Genomic DNA, 18,290 nt, shown 5'->3' with positions numbered 1-18,290 from the left:
TCTAATACTGCAGGGACCTACAGAGTTAAGTTAATGTCAAGAGGAGCATCAGATTCAGAGCTTCAGCCCAGCCAACAAGAATAGAAACCGTCTAGGAGATTAATGCTGCGGAGACCTCATTATGGTTGACCCTTGGTGACCATCCAGCCCAGCTCCTGTATTTTCTATTCAAGGGAAATGATGGAACAGTTCCCAAGAAAATGACTTGGCCACATCAGGGTGAGGGACAGAGCCAGGTGTCAGAGTCCAGCTCTCTGGCTACTACCTGACTCATCGTAGCTAAGAATAGTTCTCACTCACGAAGGGTTATAACATAGAAGGTCATGTTTTCTGTTATTTATGAATATTGGGTTTATTGAACTTTACCTCCATCTTCTGATATAAATACTGTCAGCATCTCCATAAAGCAGATGAGGACACTGAGGACCTGACAAGATTAAGACACTTGTCCAAGGTCACATGACTAGCCCGTGGAGGAGTCGGGACAAACAAAGCAAAATGAAAAACATTAAATTGCATTGTCTCCTGCATTTTCAGTGTCCCTACTATCAAAGGATGCTAGGAAAGAATAACAAGAATGTGGGAGTATTTAAATTATTCATAAAATTAACTCTGAATATATGTGCCTATTGGGTCTTCAGGGGAGAAAAGAATTAAGAATACTCCGATATAAATTTATAATGTCACATCAAGTCTTGTCACTATCACTAACTAGCCGTTTGACCTTGCTGGTGATGGTGGTTCAGTAGCTAGGTCATGTCCGACTCTATAACCCCGTGAATTGTTGCACACCTGGCTCCTCTGTCCTCCACCATCTCCCAGAGTTTGCTCAAACTCTTGTCTCTTGAGCTGGTGATATTATTTGACCTTGAGCAGACAGTCAACTACTCAAAAACTTCTACCCCGAGCACACAACGGTGGGTGTGGACCAATTCATTCGGTCCCTTTCAGTTCTAATACTACAGCGATCTATAGGGCAGTAGAGTTAGTGTCAAGGATGCTTGCTGAGATGTCTGTGTCATTAGAAGCCACATGAGGATACGAGTGCTCTATTATTCTCTGATTAGTCGGAGCTTAAGTGAAGGGGCCTTTCTCACCAGGAAATCCTGCATTGGCTGTAATTCAGCCGTGTGGGCCACTGGAGAGGAGAAAGACGTGATAGACACCTGTTTCCAATAAGCTCTCCCACCCTCCGTTTCCACTTACTGACAGTAAGAAGCCCCCTGGTGACCCCTTGCCAACTTCCTTTCTTGTTTGCATTGAGTTTCAAGAAGAACCAAACCACCCACACAAGCTCTGCTCACCTGCAGAGAACCCCCCAGGCACTGAGAGGGCCCCTCTCACCTTCAAAGTCACACACGTCCTCTGCTGACTCAGTGAGAGTAGGAGTTGATAGAAAGGCTTGTACCCTCCAAGTAATACCGTTGCTTTCCTTAATTTTGAAAGGCAGAGCAAAGTTTATGAAAATAGATTAGAAAATAGATGCCATTTCTTATAGCAAAAGAATCAAGATGTATTCCTCTAAATACGCAGACGTGCTCAGTCACTGAGTCGGGTCCAACTCTACGTGACCCCATGGACCGTAGCCCGCCTGACTTCTCTGTCCATGGTATTGTCCTGGTAAGAATACAGAAGTGGGCCAGGGATCGAACCCTCGTCTCCTGCATTGCAGGCTGAGCCACCTAGGAAATCCCAAACACACACACACACGGAAACACACACACTTGTGAATGTTCCTGTCGGGAACGTACCAGAGCATCCCTGTCGGGAACAAGGCTTCTGCCTTGAAGCACTGCTGTGCCCCAACTAGCCGAGAAGTGAGAAGCTTTGTGAGCTGATCTGTTGGGCGCGGACAGTCGCGGGTGTGATGGGATCCAGTTGCCTTGCTTGGGGGCACCTGGCACGACCTGTATTCACTAGCACTGTGTCTGCTCATTCATGGCCCTCTCCTCTAATACACGTTCTCCCCGTTTTAGGCGTGTTTGTCCTCTTCTATGTCAGTAACCGGTTTCGGACTTTCCCCTTCTCCGTCAAGGACCAGTGCGTGATTTTCTACAGCGGTGTCCGAGGAGCTGGGAGTTTTTCCCTTGCGTTTTTGCTTCCTCTGTCCCTTTTTCCTAGGAAGAAACTGTTTGTCACTGCTACTCTAGTCGTTATATATTTTACCGTATTTATTCAGGTTGGTAGATTTCTTTCCTATTTGAAATAAGTCTATTCCTCTCAGGATTGTGTGTTAAATTAATAAAATACCAAGACAAGGATACTGTTATCTGATTTTCAGATATGTGTTCCATACTGAAACTAAATTCCCAGATATGTCTAGATCATGTTTTGGGTCATGCCGTAAACTCTAAATTTTGATGACTTTTGAATAATAAAATCAAAATGTTCTTAGGTACAGGAGAATGATAGCACCTCTAATGTGTATTACTGAAAATAAGATTCCAGTTGGTACTAAATAGTTTTTATTTTAACTGGAATTAGTGCTTAGCAGACTAATGGGAGTTTAAAGAATGAAACTAGGTCCTTGGTTTAAAATATAATACCTGTTTTTATTGCAGAATTTAAAAACATTGAATGAGAACTAAAGTAAACACTGGAGCGTTTATTCAGGAGAAACTAGCACAAAACAAAGACATAAAAATTGGGAGCCCCATAGTTCTGCTAATAGACTTGTGGTCTCTACAGTGACAATCTTTGCTACAACAAAACCCTTTCTTTTGTTGTTTACAACGTAGGGAATCACAGTTGGCCCTCTGGTCAGGTATCTGGATGTTAGAAAGACCAATAAAAAAGAATCCATCAACGAAGAACTCCATGCACGTGTAAGTTATCTCTTGGTCATGATTAATAAGTTAGTAAGATGTGCCCTCTTGGTCGCCTATGGGACTCGACTTAGAGGTGTGGACATGTCACTAGACATGGTCTCTTTCCTCTCCAGCCCCACCAGCAGTGTTGCTGTAGGAAATTATCACAAACTCAGTTGCTTGAATCTTACAGTTATTATCTTATGGTTCTGGAGGTCAGAAGTTCACAGCGAGTCTCACTGGGATGAAATCAAGATCTTGCAGGACTGACTTTCTTTCTGAAGGTACTAGGAAAGGGTCTGTTTTTTTTCCTAGATTTTTTTTTTTTTCCCATATAGGCCATTATGGGCTTTCTTTGTGGCTCGGATGGTAAAGAATCTGCCTGCAATGCAGGACACCAGGTTTGATCTCTGGGCTGGGAAGGTCCCCTGGAGAAGGGCATGGCAACCCACTCCAGTATTCTAGCCTGGAGAATCCCATGGACAGAGGAGACCGACATGCTGCAGTCCATGGGGTCGCAAAGAGTCGGACACAACTGCATGACTAAACAACAACAAATGGCTCTGGGGAATAGAAATGGGAACTAATGCACGGAAGATGTACTGTGAGAAGCTTCAGCTCCTAATGAAGAGCATCCAGACAATGCTTTCTTGTACGGCACAGTCACAGGTGAAGTGCAAACAGTACCTGGGGACACTCGGCACAGGCGCTGTCCAGGAGACTCAGGCTTTCAGCCACAGGCTTCGAGACCATTGACTCACATAATGTGTAGTTTTCTTTCATGTCTGAGAGTCCTTACTTCTGATGCTGAAAAAACTGGTGAAGTCAAAGTCAGTGCAGAATTTCATGGCCGAAGTCACCCATGGAAATAAAATAATTTTAATTCCAGGAAATCCAATCGAAAAAATTTCCAAGCCCATTTGGAAGTATTTAACAGCTGGGGATAGGGAGTGAGCATTTTAAAAGAAGTATTTCTCCAAACACAGTGGAATATAGCCCAAGTGCTTTGGGCTTCCCTGGTGGTTCAGCGGTAAAGAGTCTGCCTGCCAGTGCGGGAGACACAGATTCCATCTGTTGTCCTGGAAGACCCCACCTGCCTCAGAGCAGCCTGTGCCCTGCAAGCACTGAGCCTGTGCCCTAGAGCTGGGAGCTGTAACTACTAGAGCCTGCGTGCCCTGGAGCCCGTGCTCTGCAGCAAGAGAAACACCACCATGAGAAGAGCACACACTGCTTCTAGAAAGAGGGGCCCCCAACTGGCCCAGCCGGAGAAAAGACCCAGCAGCAACAAAAACCCAGCACAGCCAGCAATACATAAGAAATACACAGAGCTTAAAAAATATTGTGCTTTAACCTGATTGAAGATTTTTGTCTCTGTCTTTATCCCCTCTACTCATTACATTAAGAAATTAGGTAGTATACCTAAAATAATAGAGCCTGGATATTTCACCCCTTTTGTATTTATCTCTTTTTATCACAAAAGATATAATTATTGGTAGAAAGTGCATAATTGTTTCAGAATTAATTGAGTATGTTCATCTACTTTCTCCCCAGAATTTAGAAGCCATGATAAACTTCATTGATTACAAACTTAGATTATTTGTAAATTAATAAATTATAAAGAGATTGTGTTTTTCCCTAAATTCTTATAAACAATTTGGATAAAGCAAATGGAGTATAACTGGCGTGGATGGTGAAATGTAAATACTGAGACAAAAAGATCAGATAAAAACAGATACAATTTTATTGTTATAATTTTATTGATATAATTTTATTGTTATAATTTTGTTGCTTAGTCATGTCTGGCTCCTTTTGCAAACCCATGGACTGTAGCCCACCAGGCTCCTCTGCCTATGGGATTTCCCAGGCAAGAATACTGGAGTAGGCTGCCATTTCCTTCTCCAGGAGATATTATAATAGAATATCCATAAAACTATATTTTTAGAAACTGTATAAAAAGGGACTGGCATTTTGTTTTCTTTTTGCAATGAAATTAGAGCGATAATTAGTTATTAGGCTTTATATCCATGTCATTTCAGTAATGAGAATCGTCCTTGATCATTCTAGAAAGATAGTATTCATAGCAAAGCAAGCACCTTGTTTTCCTTGGAAGTTATATGCTTTATTGAAGAACTTATCTACAGAGCCTTTGAATTATGAAACTTGGTGGCATTACTGGGAAAGGCATTGTAAGCTTCAGTTCTATCAACAGAGTGATAGAAAAGAAGATATGAGCTGGGAAACGAAAGCCTCCTTTGTTTTTCACAGCGTGTTAACTTTCCTTGTGTGTCTTGTAGGGTTAATGCTTCACTAGCAATCATTTTTCTGTGTTTGTTGTCAGCTGATGGACCACCTGAAAGCTGGAGTTGAAGATGTGTGTGGGCAGTGGAGCCACTACCAAGTGAGAGACAAGTAAGAGGCCACTTTCATCCCCAGGGAGGGGTAGATGTGACGTGGGGACCGCGGAAGCTTCCCCTGGGAGCTGAGCGTGAAATTCGAGAGAACCCTGAGGAAGGGGGCCAGGAAGACAAAGGGGCCAGGAGTCATGCCACATAGAATGCAGGAAGAAGTCCCGGGAAATGGACTCCCGGGGCAGGGTGGGGGGGTGGGGCGCGGCAGTGAACTTGGAACTGAGTGCTTTAGAGAGAACTAGTACAACCTGCTTCCCAGGTGGCTCAGCGATAAAGAATCCACCTGCCAGTGCCGGAGATGAGGGTTCGATCCCTGGCTCAGGAAGATCCCCCTGGAGAAGGAAATGTCAACCCACTCCAGTATTCTTGCCTGGAGAATCCCATGGACAGAGGAGCCTGGCGGGCTACCGTCCATGGTGTACAAAGAGCTGGACAAGACTGAGTGACTGAGCATGCATGGGGCATGTTAGAACAGAGACAGATGCATAAAGTATATAATAATGTGGAAGTGGGTTTGGAAAATAAGTGAGGCAGAGTATGCAGAGAATGCAAGCCTGCCAAGTGTCAGCAATAGCAGTGCATTTCCATATGCAAAGGCGAGGGAGAGCATGTCCTGGTTTGGATATGGTCAGAAAGATGAGACAAGGTGAAAGATTGGAAAGACAAGGACGCACTTTTACAGTGCAGAGTCCAGCGTCTCTGTACAGCCATTGATACTATAAAGTTCAATTTGACCTTTAAGACTCATATCAAAAGGCTATTAAATAGGAGTGTAGCCATACTTGGACTTCAGAAAGCAAACTACACAACGATGTGGAAGCTGGATTAGAAAGAGAAAAATTAAATGGGGAGACACATAGCATTGGCATATATTCACTACCATGTGTAAAACAGATAGCTAGTGGGAAGCTGCTGTATAGAACAGAGGGCTTGGCTTGGTGCTCTGTGATGACCTAGAGGGTAGGATGCAGGGGTGGGAGGGAGGCTCAAAAGGGAGGGGATATATTTTACTATATAAATCGTGAGTTTATTAACCCGATATTTTAAAGCAATTATACTCCAATAAAAACAAAGGGAGGAACTATCTCTCACACCAGTTATCTCTCACATCATCTCCTTAACTGTCCTGTGTTCTTATTCTCATTTTAAAGATGAGCAAACCAACTCTGAGAAGTCAATTAACCTGCCATACAGTGGAACCTGGATGTGCGTTTAGGTGTCTCGTTTTCAATGAGCCACAGAGCTTCCAGACTAGTGAAGGTCAAGAATTAGCAGAAGGGATATTGAAATACTTCTAGGGCAGACATGCTGGCTATGACATCAGAAAAGGAAGATGAAGCAAGGGAAAATGAGAATGACCATCTGATCTTCAGATAGCTAGCAGAGGGAGGTAGCAATGTCACGGTTAAGTTTATAGACTGTAGAAGAACGTTTAGAGTTAATAGCAGATTCTGCTTAAGTGTCTCATACTCACTCAATGCCTTTTGGAACTGAATTTCAAGTTCAGGAGGAAATCGTGACTGGTGATAGAGATTGTGAGTTATCAGTATTTGGTACCCAAAGATGTGGGTGTGGCTGAGATGACAGGGGTCCTGGGAAGAGGGGAAGCTCCCTGAGGACAGGACTTGGAGAAGCTTTCCGTTTTTCCCTTTTTCCTTTCCTCTGAGGCAGGAAAGGGAGAGGAAGGACAGAGGGGCCTGGGAAGAAGTCATGAGAAAGGCTAGAAGGGAAGCATGATGTGCAGGGTTTATAGGAAGTGGCCACCAAGCCATCCACCAGGAGGAGCCAGTGGCTGGTAGCACAAGGGCAATGGCAGCCACTGGTCTTGACCAGCACAAGGTCAAGGTGAGCCCAGCTTGAGGAACTCAGACAAGTTCTGACAGTTGAGGGGCCAATGGCAATAGATCGAGGAATAAACAGAAACCATTGCTTCTCAGGAAGAGGGCTGAGGGATGGCCCTGTTGGAGCCAGAGGGAGCCTGGTGTGAACCAAACACAGATCACAGAGCCCATGAATCAGAGCCTGCTCAACCCAGAGGAGCTTTGGCTGATTAAGAGTCTATTCACCCCACAGACCAGGAGACCAATCACCAGATGGCATTCCAGCAACCCAGGAAATAAAGCAGCAGACACATTACTCTTTGAATGGAAGATGGCTGGAGGAATCGAAAATTCCTCCTCCAAACAAATGGCTGACACTGAGGGCGCCACGTTCCCTGAGTGGCTCAGTCTAACGGGGCAGCCCGAGCCTTGAGACAATGGTCAGCGGCCATCAGTGTCTGGCTTATTCAGATGCTCCATCATTCAGAGTATACGTGGGCTCTCCCACCAGCCCCCACCTAATTGGCAGGATCCAAAATGATCTGCAGCATAATGAGTGAAACTGCTGTAACTAGCAGGCTCTTTAAACTTATGGGTTCTGGTTGAATAGGCCAGCATCGCTGTAAGTGCTGCTGCCACTGTTACCAGTTACTAGGATGGACCAACAAAAGCCCCGATCAACCCCTCCTTTCTTCTCCCACAATGGGAACTGAACTGGTTTCTCCTGCTTCCCATTTAATGCCTACTTTTTGCCCTGATTATAGCTTATCCCGCCTTTTGTTAGGCTGATTTTCAATGTATTCAGGCCATCTGGCCATTCGTTCTTTATTTAAAAGAAATGTATGAATTCTATGTCTTTTAAAAAAAAGTGTTCAGAGTCTATGAACTCCAGGCACTGTCCTGGCGTTTTTGAGAATAATACAGTTAAGTGGTCGTTTGTTTCAAGAAAAGTATATATACTTACCTAACATGTACAGAGCCCGAAGATTTCTAAAATATTGGTTTTCATTTTTAGGTTTAAGAAGTTTGATCATAAATATTTACGGAAAGTCCTCATCCGAAAGAATCTGCCAAAATCGAGCCTTGTTTCTTTGTACAAGAAGCTGGAAATGAAACAAGCGATTGAGATGGTGGAGTCGGGGGTTCTAAGTTCTACAGCCTTTTCCACCCCCCATCAGTAAGTGACATTGCCCTTGAGCTGGACTTTCAGCGTCAGAATTACAGAGAGCAGTAGCTCATTGTTCTATTGAAAGGTGATCCTGGGAGTGAAGAGGCAGAGATGTAACAAAGTAAAAATGAGATGAGTAACATCTACATCTTGGCACCTTGTAGCTTGGTCCATGCTCCATCGATTACACCTAATTTCTGAAAAGTACTTTCTAGCACAAAAAAGGAGAATTTTTTGACATCTTTCTTTGGGAGGGAGGGGCGAGTGAGTTTATAGAATATTTTTAGCATATTTAGAAGTCTTTCTCCTCCTGGTTAGACATGTCTACCCTTTAAGCCCTGCTGATGCGCCTCTGCTAGTCTTACGTTCTCTTCTCCCGTGAGTCATCTCTTCCGGTCTGCTATGGAAGACCAGGTCTGCATCCTAGGATGCTAACTGGGATTGGGGGACGAGGGGGTAGGAGCAGGAGCTGTGGTGATTGGTGGGATATTTAAAGAGAAGGCTGTGTTTGTAATTGTGTCTCAGGCAAAGCTCTGTGGGAAGTTGGGAGATGACTTGAGTCTATGTGAGACCAGCTGTGAGCAGGAGCACAGAAGGGCCAGGGGACCTTAGGGAGTTGGTAAAGAGGCAGTGTAGGGAGGGGTAAGTCTGGTACATACTCCATCATTATAAGAGGATCCCTGGTGCTTCAGCCAGAGCACCTGGAAAGCTATAGTCCCAAGAGCTGGTAGACATTTTAGGCCTCTGATGGAGGCTTCCCAGGTGGTACAGTGGTAAAGAGTCTGCCTGCTGATGCAGGAGACATGGGTTCAATATCCGTGTCAGGAAGATACCCTGGAGAAGGCAATCGAGACCCACTCCAGTATTCTTGCCTGGGAAATCCCATGGACAGAGGAGCCTGGCGGGCTACAGTCCACGAGGTTGAAAAAAGTGGGGCATGACTGAGCACACTGACATTGGTCTGAATTTAATAAGAACCCCTTCAGTGTCATGAGAATTATTCCACCCCCCATCAAGGATGCCCAGTTTTCCTCCAAGAAACAGTGTACAAATTGGGGAAAGTAGTCACGATGTATATTTGGCATAAGTGACTCCAGCCTCGCCACTCTGGCACCTTGAGAAGATCAGGAGTACCCACCTTCTCCTAACCTCCTCATGTTTGAAAAGCAAACAGACAAGAGATAAGAATAGACAGCAATCAACTTGTCCTCAGTGCCTGAGTGTTATTTCTCACTCTTACTTGCTAATGAATCAGAAAAACCATCACCTTTCTTAAGCGGGAAAAATCCCAGTCTGGGAAAAAGATCCAAAGGAGCATCCTGGAGGGCCTCTCAGTATAAACAGAAAGCTCTCTGCCTTATTTCTTGGTGAGACTGTTTTTGTGTTTGGTTGGTTGGTTGGTTGGTTGGTTTTACATAGCTTTAAGGAAACTTCCGGTCCTAAAATGAGAAGATGTTGACATATATTAATTGGCAGTGACGTGATGAGCCATATGAGACCCTGAGACAGGAAGAAAAATGGGGGGTATTGATCTTGTCTTTGTTTAAAATGTTGTTATTAATATTTCATTCATCATTGATAATTTTGCATTTACTTTTATTTTCTACAGCATTGCATGCAAATCCTACTTCACTTAATTCCTGAACTTTTGGGTATCCCCTTACCCAAGGTTTCCCTCGTGGCTTAGACAGTAAAGAATCTGCCTGCAATGCAGGAGACCCAAGTTTGATTCCTGGATCGGGAGGATCCCTTGGAGAAGGGAATGGCTGGCTACCCATTCCAGTATTCTTGCCTGGAGAATCCCCATGGACAGAGGAGTCTGGTGGGCTATAGTCCAAGGGGTCGCAAACAGTTGGACACAGCTGAGTGACTAACACTTTCACTTTTTCACTTTTTCACTGTTAATGCTCAACAGGAGAGGTGTAGGCAGCTTAGACCACGAGGAACATCCTCAAACATCTACTCACTAGTGATGTGAGGACTTGTCTGGGTTAGGGGTGCTTATCTCAAATGAGACCAATCTCTTGTGTGCTAAAATATATTTTGGATCTCGGTATTATTTTGTATTGGTCATAAGCAGGTGACCTCAAGGCAAATTTTAATCCAGTTTCATTTGGAGGCTGTGTTTGGATTGAGTCAGTCATTTTTCCGACATTCAAGATTAGCAAGAGAGCCTTATAGCTTAGAGATACCCCCTTCTGTAGCCCAAACTAGTTAGTTAACCGAGGTGGGAGAGGTTTTTTAAAATCGATATTTACTACAAGTCTAGTATTTAAATTGCCTTCATTTGATCTCATCAGAAATCTGTAGGACATCAAGCAAAGAGGAATTCCTCTTCTAAGATCAAAGCAGCTAATTTCTTAAAAAACAAACCTTCATACAATAATAGGAAAAAGAAGTGTGTACTCAGCTCGCTTTTTGTGATTCTCTATGAGAGCATAACAACAAGACGGACACATATTTTTTTTCCTTTAGAAGTTGAAGCAATTGTTCTCCAAGAGGTTAAGATTCCTAAACTCGGTGACCTTCAGGAGAACACTACCTCCAGAAGTTGTCTATGGCACACTGTAGACGATGCTGCTGCTGCTGCTGCTGCTAAGTCACTTCAGTCGTGTCCAACTCTGTGTGACCCCATAGACAGCAGCCCACCAGGTTCCCCCATCCCTGGGATTCTCCAGGCGAGAACACTGGAGTGGTTTGCCATTTCCTTCTCCAATGCATGAAAGTGAAAAGTGAAAGGGAAGTTGCTCAGTCGTGTCTGACTCTTAGCGACCCCATGGACTGCGGCCCACCAGGCTCCTCTGTTCATGGGATTTTCCAGGCAAGAGTGCTGGAATGGGGTGCCATTGCCTTGCTGATTCTAGAGAATTCCATTACTTTTACATGCATTATTTTATTTGACTCTCAAAACAACTCTATGGCGTAGATAAGTAGGTATTTGGATTATTATTCTAAATATGAGGCACCTTGCTTTACCCATGAGCAGTAAGCTCTTCAGAAACATCAGTGGGTGGAGGCTCAAGCTGATTAAAAAATATTTGGTTGCTATTAAAGCGCTAGTGGTAAAGAATCTGCTTGCCAGTGCAGGAGACGTAAGAGATTCCAGTTCGATCCCTGGGTCAGGAAGATCCCCTGGAGGAGGGCATGGGAACCCACGGTAGTATTCTTGCCTGGAGAATCCCATGGACAGAGGAGCCTGGCGGGCTCAGATACTACTGAAACAACTCAGCGCACAAAGAGATATTAAAATATTTATAATAAACACATAGGCATAACACACTACAGCTATATGACTTCCGAATATTGTCTTTAAAAACTCCCAAATACTTATAAGGTCGTTTATATATATATATATATATATATATAAGCACATATTGGTTGATTATAATTTAAGAATTTTTCAGTTGATCACATATTGCCAGGTGTGGGTTTACAGTCATGCATGCTGACACCAAAGACATTCTAGAGTCATTCTAGAGTCTAGAATGAAGATTCTAGAATCTTCATTGGATTCTAGAATGAAGATTCTCACGCTGTGCTCACTTCTGTGATGGAGTATTGTCTTTTGGGGAGCCGGGGCCATGGTTCTGCAGTCCTCATTCATCCTCAGTGATGACCTTTCTAAGAAGACATAAGGCAGCCACACACAGAGAAGAGCTGTTGGTACCATTGTTTACTCAGTGGGCATCTCTTCGGTCAACATACATTTTCCGGGATTTCATGTATAAAGCTGCTGAAGGAGCATGGATTCTTCCAGATAAATCCAGATATATTTGATCTTTTGGGACTTCAAATTATGGCATGAATATCACATCTACTAGATTTCATACCTACACTGCTGTGTTTAGAATTGAGACCTCTTTTTAAAAATAAATGTATGTATTTCTTGTTATTTCTGACCTCTCTGGGTCTTCCTTGCTGTGTGTGGGCTGTTCTCTAGCTGTGGAGATCAGGGGCTACTCTCCAGGGGTGAGGCTTCTCACTGCACCGGCTTCTCTTGTGGAGCACTGGCTCGAGTGCATGCAGGCTTCAGTACTTGTGGTGCCTGGACTTAGTTGCTCCATGGCCTGTGAGATCTTCCAGGATTAGGGATCAAACCCATGTCCCCTGCATTAGCAGGCATATTCTTAACCACTGAACCACCAGGGAAGTCCTGAAAATTCTTTTTACATTATTAGAGCCTCTGGGGTTTGTTTTTTTTTTTTTTCAAAAGATTAAGAGAAATCTGAACCTTTATTCAAATACATTTACATCCCTGTTTTCCCAGTTTGATCTTAATGGCCATGAAATTACCAGTGACCTTTTCTTTAAGGTGATCAGGACTTCCGTTATGTCTTCTTCCAGTGCCAAGAGTCTTTTAGTTTATAATTTTACTTTTTTGACTTAGAGATTACTAACATTCAGTTTTTCTATGGCTTTTTATCTTTTCTGTGCTCGTGATATGATCATTTCAGGGGTGATTTTGCTAATGAAGTAGCAGGTAAGAAAATGTATGCATCACCTTGGTTGGGTCAGTAATTCTTCCTTATAATTTTATAGCTACAGCTTCTCAGTGTGGATTAATATGAGGCAGTGCCTCTGGGACCCCTGCATTATATATCCAACCAGCAACCTAAATGGGCTTTAACTCAATCTGATCCTTCCCAAAATGGTTAATTATAACTGGGGAGAATGCCAGTTAGATCTCCTATCTCAGGTTCAACGTTATCATTTCCTTTACCCATGGTTTTTCCCTCTTCGGTCAGTTTATTAGGAACACAGGAAGTGGAACTGTTTGATTAGCTGTAGTTTCTGTTTAGCAATAGATTCCTCCCACCATAATAAAAGAGTGTGTGCAGATGCAGATTGTGCGAACACGTGGGTGTGTCTACATCAGAATGAAATTTGTTTGAAGGACATTTAAATAGTTAGGTTGAAATAGCTTGATAATATTGTTTACATCACTGAGGGTGGTAACTGAATATCAATACTGTTGATATTTTCAGCTCTGAGATAGAGAAACTGATTTCACTGATTTAGTAGAAAGGGTATTAGTCCGTTGGCAGATTGCATTGCTGAGTAAATGCTGGCGTCCTGTGATTTTTCAGGATTCAAATGGTTGGAATCCTTTTACCAGTTGTACATTACTTACAAAATGTCTTTGCTGTTTATTGGCAATGACGATACTGTCTGGGGGGGAAAGAACTTAAAAAGTGGCCTGTATTGAAAGCAGTAACTACTCATCTTTACGATCAATTATCCTAAGACCTTTAGAAGCATGTAATAAAGAATCCACCTGCCCATGCCAGGGGTGCAGGTTTGATTTCTGAGTTGAGAAGATCCCCTAGAGAAGAAAATGACAACCCACTCCAATATTCTTGCCTGGGAAATCCCATGGACAGAGGAGCCTGGCGGGCTGCAGTCTATGACGCCTCAGAGAGTTAGACACAACTGAGCGTGCACACACATGTGGAAAATAGTAAATTAGCACACGTGAGCGTTTCAAAAAACTCCACCTAGGAAAGAAAAAAAAATCACAACTCCTTAAGGGTTTATACCAAGATGTCAAGGGAGGTGACAGTATTAAAAGATAGGATTAATTTTCCTTAGTTCTCTCTTTTTTTTGTTCATATGTTCTACAGTGAGCATATATTATTCATACAGTAAGTTTTTAGGAATTACAACCACTAGACCCAAGTGATTGAAATTGAATATGTATGTCACATGAGAATTCTGCACATAGTGATGTCATGACTGAGAACCTCCGAGGACAATTGTGCATTGTTGGCTAACCTGGCCCTGACTTGGCTTTTGAGCCCTTTTAGGAGGGGTTGGGGGTGGAGGTGCTCATGGTCATGGAGGCCAGAAGTCAAGTGCTTCTAGAATCTCAGAGGGTCCAGTGTCTCCAAGCTGGGCTGGTTTTCCTGGTGGAGGTGGAGATAGTTTAACTCTCTTTGTAAAATATGATTTTAGTTTCTTCCCATTATTCTTTAACCTGAGATAAAATCCCTAAAGAGAGAATTCCAAGATAAATGTACTCAAAGTTTTAATACTGGATAGGCTGTTGTTGTTTAGTTGCTAAGTCATGTCCGACTCCTTGTAACCTGGGGCCTGTCAGGCTCCTTTGTTCATGGAATTACCCAGGCAAGAATACTGGAGTGGGTTGCCATTCCCTTCTCTAGAGGATCTTCCCAACCCAGTGTTTGAACCTGCGTCTTCTGCACTGGCCGGCAGAGTCTTTACCACTGAGCTACCTGGGAAGCATAAATTAGTGCTATTCCACATGTGACTACCTGGCGTTATCTGTGAGCCTTCAAGGAATAAGCTTATTTGTGCTGACTCTAACAGTGAATGATTTGATTTACATTTTGTGGTATCCTTTCTAAGAATGTATTTTCTAATCATTGATTTTTATTTTTTTTATAAACATATCTGTTCATAATAGATATGGAGGAAAAAATAACTGGTTTGTCACCACTTTTTAAAAATACATTAGAAATGGAGGGACAGCTACAAAATTCTCAGACTTGATTAAACGTCTGAAATGTTCAGGGAGAGACAAAGAGGAGGAAAAACTAATTACTCATAATGTTCTGTTTCTGTGCTGTATGGTAGATGTGTGCATGCTTTATTATTATATTATCCTTTACACCTTACATATAGTAGAAATTTTTTATAGGCAAAAATATTTTGTAAGATTTTAAAATAGGAAATTTATATTGTTAATGTAAATAAGTGGTTTGATATGCTGGTAGTAATTTTTCCTAATGTACATTGAAATAAAAACAAACCTATTAAGTTTTAAAAGTTATACATATATATGAGTTAGAATAATTCTCACATTAAAGTTATAGACAAAGAAACCATGTGTTCAAAATGCAAGTCAAGACACTTGTGCCAATATTTTCTACGAATTTCCTAAAACAATAGGAAAGCTTATGGAAAAACAGGGGTTCTGGATATTGGAACTCCTAAAAGTAAATTGATAGTTTTGTGGTTGTCTTGCCAAGATGAAAGAATAACGCTTAGCTTCCCTCCAATGATGTCTCCAGGGCCCAGAGGACAAAAGAAACCAAAAGACTTTCCCCTGAAGATGTGGAGTCCATGAGGGACATTCTGACACGCAACATGTACCAAGTTCGACAAAGGGTGTGTATATACGACTTGTCCCTACTGCTGTTCTAGGAACCGGTCCTCCAGTTATCAGTTCTTGTTCAGGTAACCCTCTCCCAAGCAGCCTTCCTGCTGAGCAACTTCTCTCTGCTTAGTTTGGAAAACAGAAAGTTGATTGTTATGTTTCTGCAGCAAAATTGGTCCCCATGGTAGAAAGAGAAATGCAGATGCAGTTGCTGGCCTTAGGGGTCAGGCTGCCCCAACCTGCAGACCTGACTTTCCAGGGTCAGCAGGGCTCCCTCCCCATTTAGAGACAGACCCATGATGAAGCTTGTCCACCAGGGAAGAAATATGGCCCCAGGATGCCAGTGGTGATGGAGCTGTCTCAGCATGATTGGTTGTAATAGAGCTTAGAAACTGGGATGGTTTAGATTAGAATTTCAAAACCACAGTGCTGAAAGCCTGAGGGGAAAAAAGGGAGACATGTCAGGGACGTCCCTCGCAGTGGTTAAGACACCAAGTTTCTAAGGCATGGGTTCAATATCTGGTCTGGGAACTAAGATCCACATGCCACTTGGCCAATATACATATATATATATATTTCCCCCCCCCCCACAATAAAGAGACCTATCAAGCATACTATTTATCAGTTTTAGAAAAGGTATAGAGGCTATTCAGGTGAGTTCTTTTGAAATTTTGACTTAATCAAATGATATTTATACTAATGTCTTCTAATTAGGAGCTATTTAAGGTTGAGGATTCAGTGGAACATCTCAATCGTTGAGCAGGGTTATAAGTGAGTTTACTGCTAAGGCCTTGGTTTTGTGACTATGTCATGGGATTCCCCCAAAATCATTTAGTCACAGTTCCTCATTTTCAAGTAGAAGATGCTGAGGTTAGAAGAGTTGTTTTGGTTTTTGTCTCTGTTATCATCATGTCTGACTCTTTGTGACCCCATGGACTCTAGCCTACCAGGCTCCTCTGTCCGTGGGATTTTCCAGGCAAGAATACTGGAGTGGGTTGCCATTTTCCTCTCCAGGGGGTCTTCCCAACCCAGGGCTCAAACCCAAGTCTTCTGCACTGGCTGGTGGGTTCTTTACCACTGAGCCACGTGGAAAGCCCTAGGAGAGTTCTCTCACTTCTTTAAGGTCACAAAACAAATTTGAGTTAAGAACCCAGGTCTTCCAACTGCCTAGCCACGGCTCTTTCCATGACTTCAGAATTACATGATCTGGGGTAGGTGAATGTTTTCTAGCTGCTGTTTTGAGAAGGTCAGTGATCAAGGGGAATGTGTCAGCAAAAGGCCCTGCACCTGCTGGAGGAACACAGGTCAGCAGCAAATAACACACGTCAAGTAAACCCAGCAGCTTTCAAATCTTTCCAAGTGAAACCATTCCAGCAAGACTATCACTTTCTGCCTTAGATAAGTAGGTAAGAACTTCCTGGTCGAAAGAACACCAGCCTGCAAAGGGGTCACAGCCCCAAGGGTGCCTGGTACTGAGACTCTCCCCATGGAGGTGGAGAGTGAGGTTAGGGAAAGTCCTCAGTTGGTAAAGAATCCGCCTGCAATGAAGGAGAGCCCAGTTTGATTCCCAGGTCAGGAAGATCTGCTAGAGAGGGATAGGCTACCCACTCCAGTATTCTTGGGCTTCTCTTGTGGCTCAGCTGGTAAAGAATCTGCCTGCAATGCAGGAGACCTGAGCTTGATCCCTGGGTTGGGAAGATCCGCTGAAGCAGGGGAAAGGCTACCCATTCCAGTATTCTGGCCTAGAGAATTCCATGGACTGCATAGTCCATGGGGTCGCAAAGAGTCAGGCATGACTGAGCGACTTTCACTCACTCACTGGGAAATGAGAGAAATACTGGAACTCCAGCCCACCGTAAACGAGGCTGCCTGTCCATCCTCTCTTCTCTTATCACGTTCCTAGATAGTCATCTTTCTTCTATCAGCACCTGTTCAGCCTGCCCCCAGGCTTCTCCCATCTAAGCTTTGCAGGATCTCCCTTCCTTGCTGCCCGAAATGAGCGGATAGGTGATAGCGAGTCCTGTGGGGAGAACATACGTGGTAAACCAAGGAGCTCTACTGGAGACGATTTTTGCTTCCACTTTGGTTCCATGAGAGAATGAGACTCACCTGTCCTGCCCTTTCTGTCTTTCCTGTCTCATCCCATCTTCTTTTTTTTTTTTTTTTCAATTTCATAATATATTTTATTTAACCCACTTTATGAGTTAATGGTAAAAGAACTTGCCTGCCAATGCAGGAGACAATAAGAGACACGGGTTCTATCCCTGAGTTGGAAAGACGCCCTGGAGGAGGGCATAGCGACCCACTCTAGTGTTTTTGCCTGGAGAATCACATGAACAGAGGAACCTGGAGAGCTACAGTCCATGGAGTCACAAAGAGTCAGACATGACTAAAGTGACTTAGCACGCACGCATGGGCACACATCAAAAATATTTCAATGTGTCATAAAAAAATTACCAATAAGATATTTTATACTCTTTTGACAAAATTAATGTCTTCAGAATCAGTATGTAGCTAATACAGTACATTGCAGTTGGAATTAGCCACTTTTTCCCTAAAGTCTCCTTTATTTTTTTCTTATTTTTAAAAAATATTTGTTTTTTATTTGTGTCATTGATTAATGATGTGTTAGTTTTAGGTGTACAGCACGGTGATGCAGTTACACCTCTCTATGTGTCCATGCTTTTTCAGATTCTTTTCCCACTTAGCTTTTTACAGAACACTGAGCAGAGTTCCAAGAGCTATACAGGAGGTCCTGATTGGCTATCATCCTGTCTTGACATAGGTCATGTAACTCCTGCCTCCACCACAGTTCTCTTGTTCTCGTGAAGGAAGATTCCAGGATGCAGTCTGCTTCGTTGCTAGTGGAAGACCATTAGCGACACTGAGCATCCTACAGTGCTGAGGATGGTCACAAAGGTGGCATCCACAGTTGGGCATCTGTACCTCCGGGAGGACCGCTCTGAGGGT

The 18,290-nt window shown here is 43.2% G+C and overlaps 1 protein-coding gene across 4 annotated transcripts in view; it reads left to right on the top strand.

The window, feature by feature from the left end:
• SLC9A4 (solute carrier family 9 member A4) overlaps positions 1-18,290 on the top strand; it is a 59,338-nt gene that overhangs the window by 26,172 nt on the left and 14,876 nt on the right. For all 4 annotated transcript variants that reach the window (XR_009600179.1, XR_009600178.1, XR_009600177.1 and 1 more), the window contains exons 5-9: positions 1,977-2,179; positions 2,739-2,825; positions 5,146-5,216; positions 8,051-8,212; positions 15,235-15,331. Coding sequence is in view for 1 of the 4 variants with exons in the window: in XM_027967038.3 (XP_027822839.1) it covers positions 1,977-2,179; positions 2,739-2,825; positions 5,146-5,216; positions 8,051-8,212; positions 15,235-15,331 (620 nt within the window). In the remaining 3 variants the exon portion in view is untranslated. The remainder of the gene's footprint in view (positions 1-1,976; positions 2,180-2,738; positions 2,826-5,145; positions 5,217-8,050; positions 8,213-15,234; positions 15,332-18,290) is intronic.

The sequence above is a fragment of the Ovis aries genome, chromosome 3 (genome assembly GCF_016772045.2).
Source record: "Ovis aries strain OAR_USU_Benz2616 breed Rambouillet chromosome 3, ARS-UI_Ramb_v3.0, whole genome shotgun sequence".
Lineage (NCBI taxonomy): Eukaryota > Metazoa > Chordata > Mammalia > Artiodactyla > Bovidae > Ovis > Ovis aries.
The sequence above is the reverse complement of the archived record's forward strand: the minus strand, read 5'-3'. Positions and strand labels throughout refer to the sequence as shown.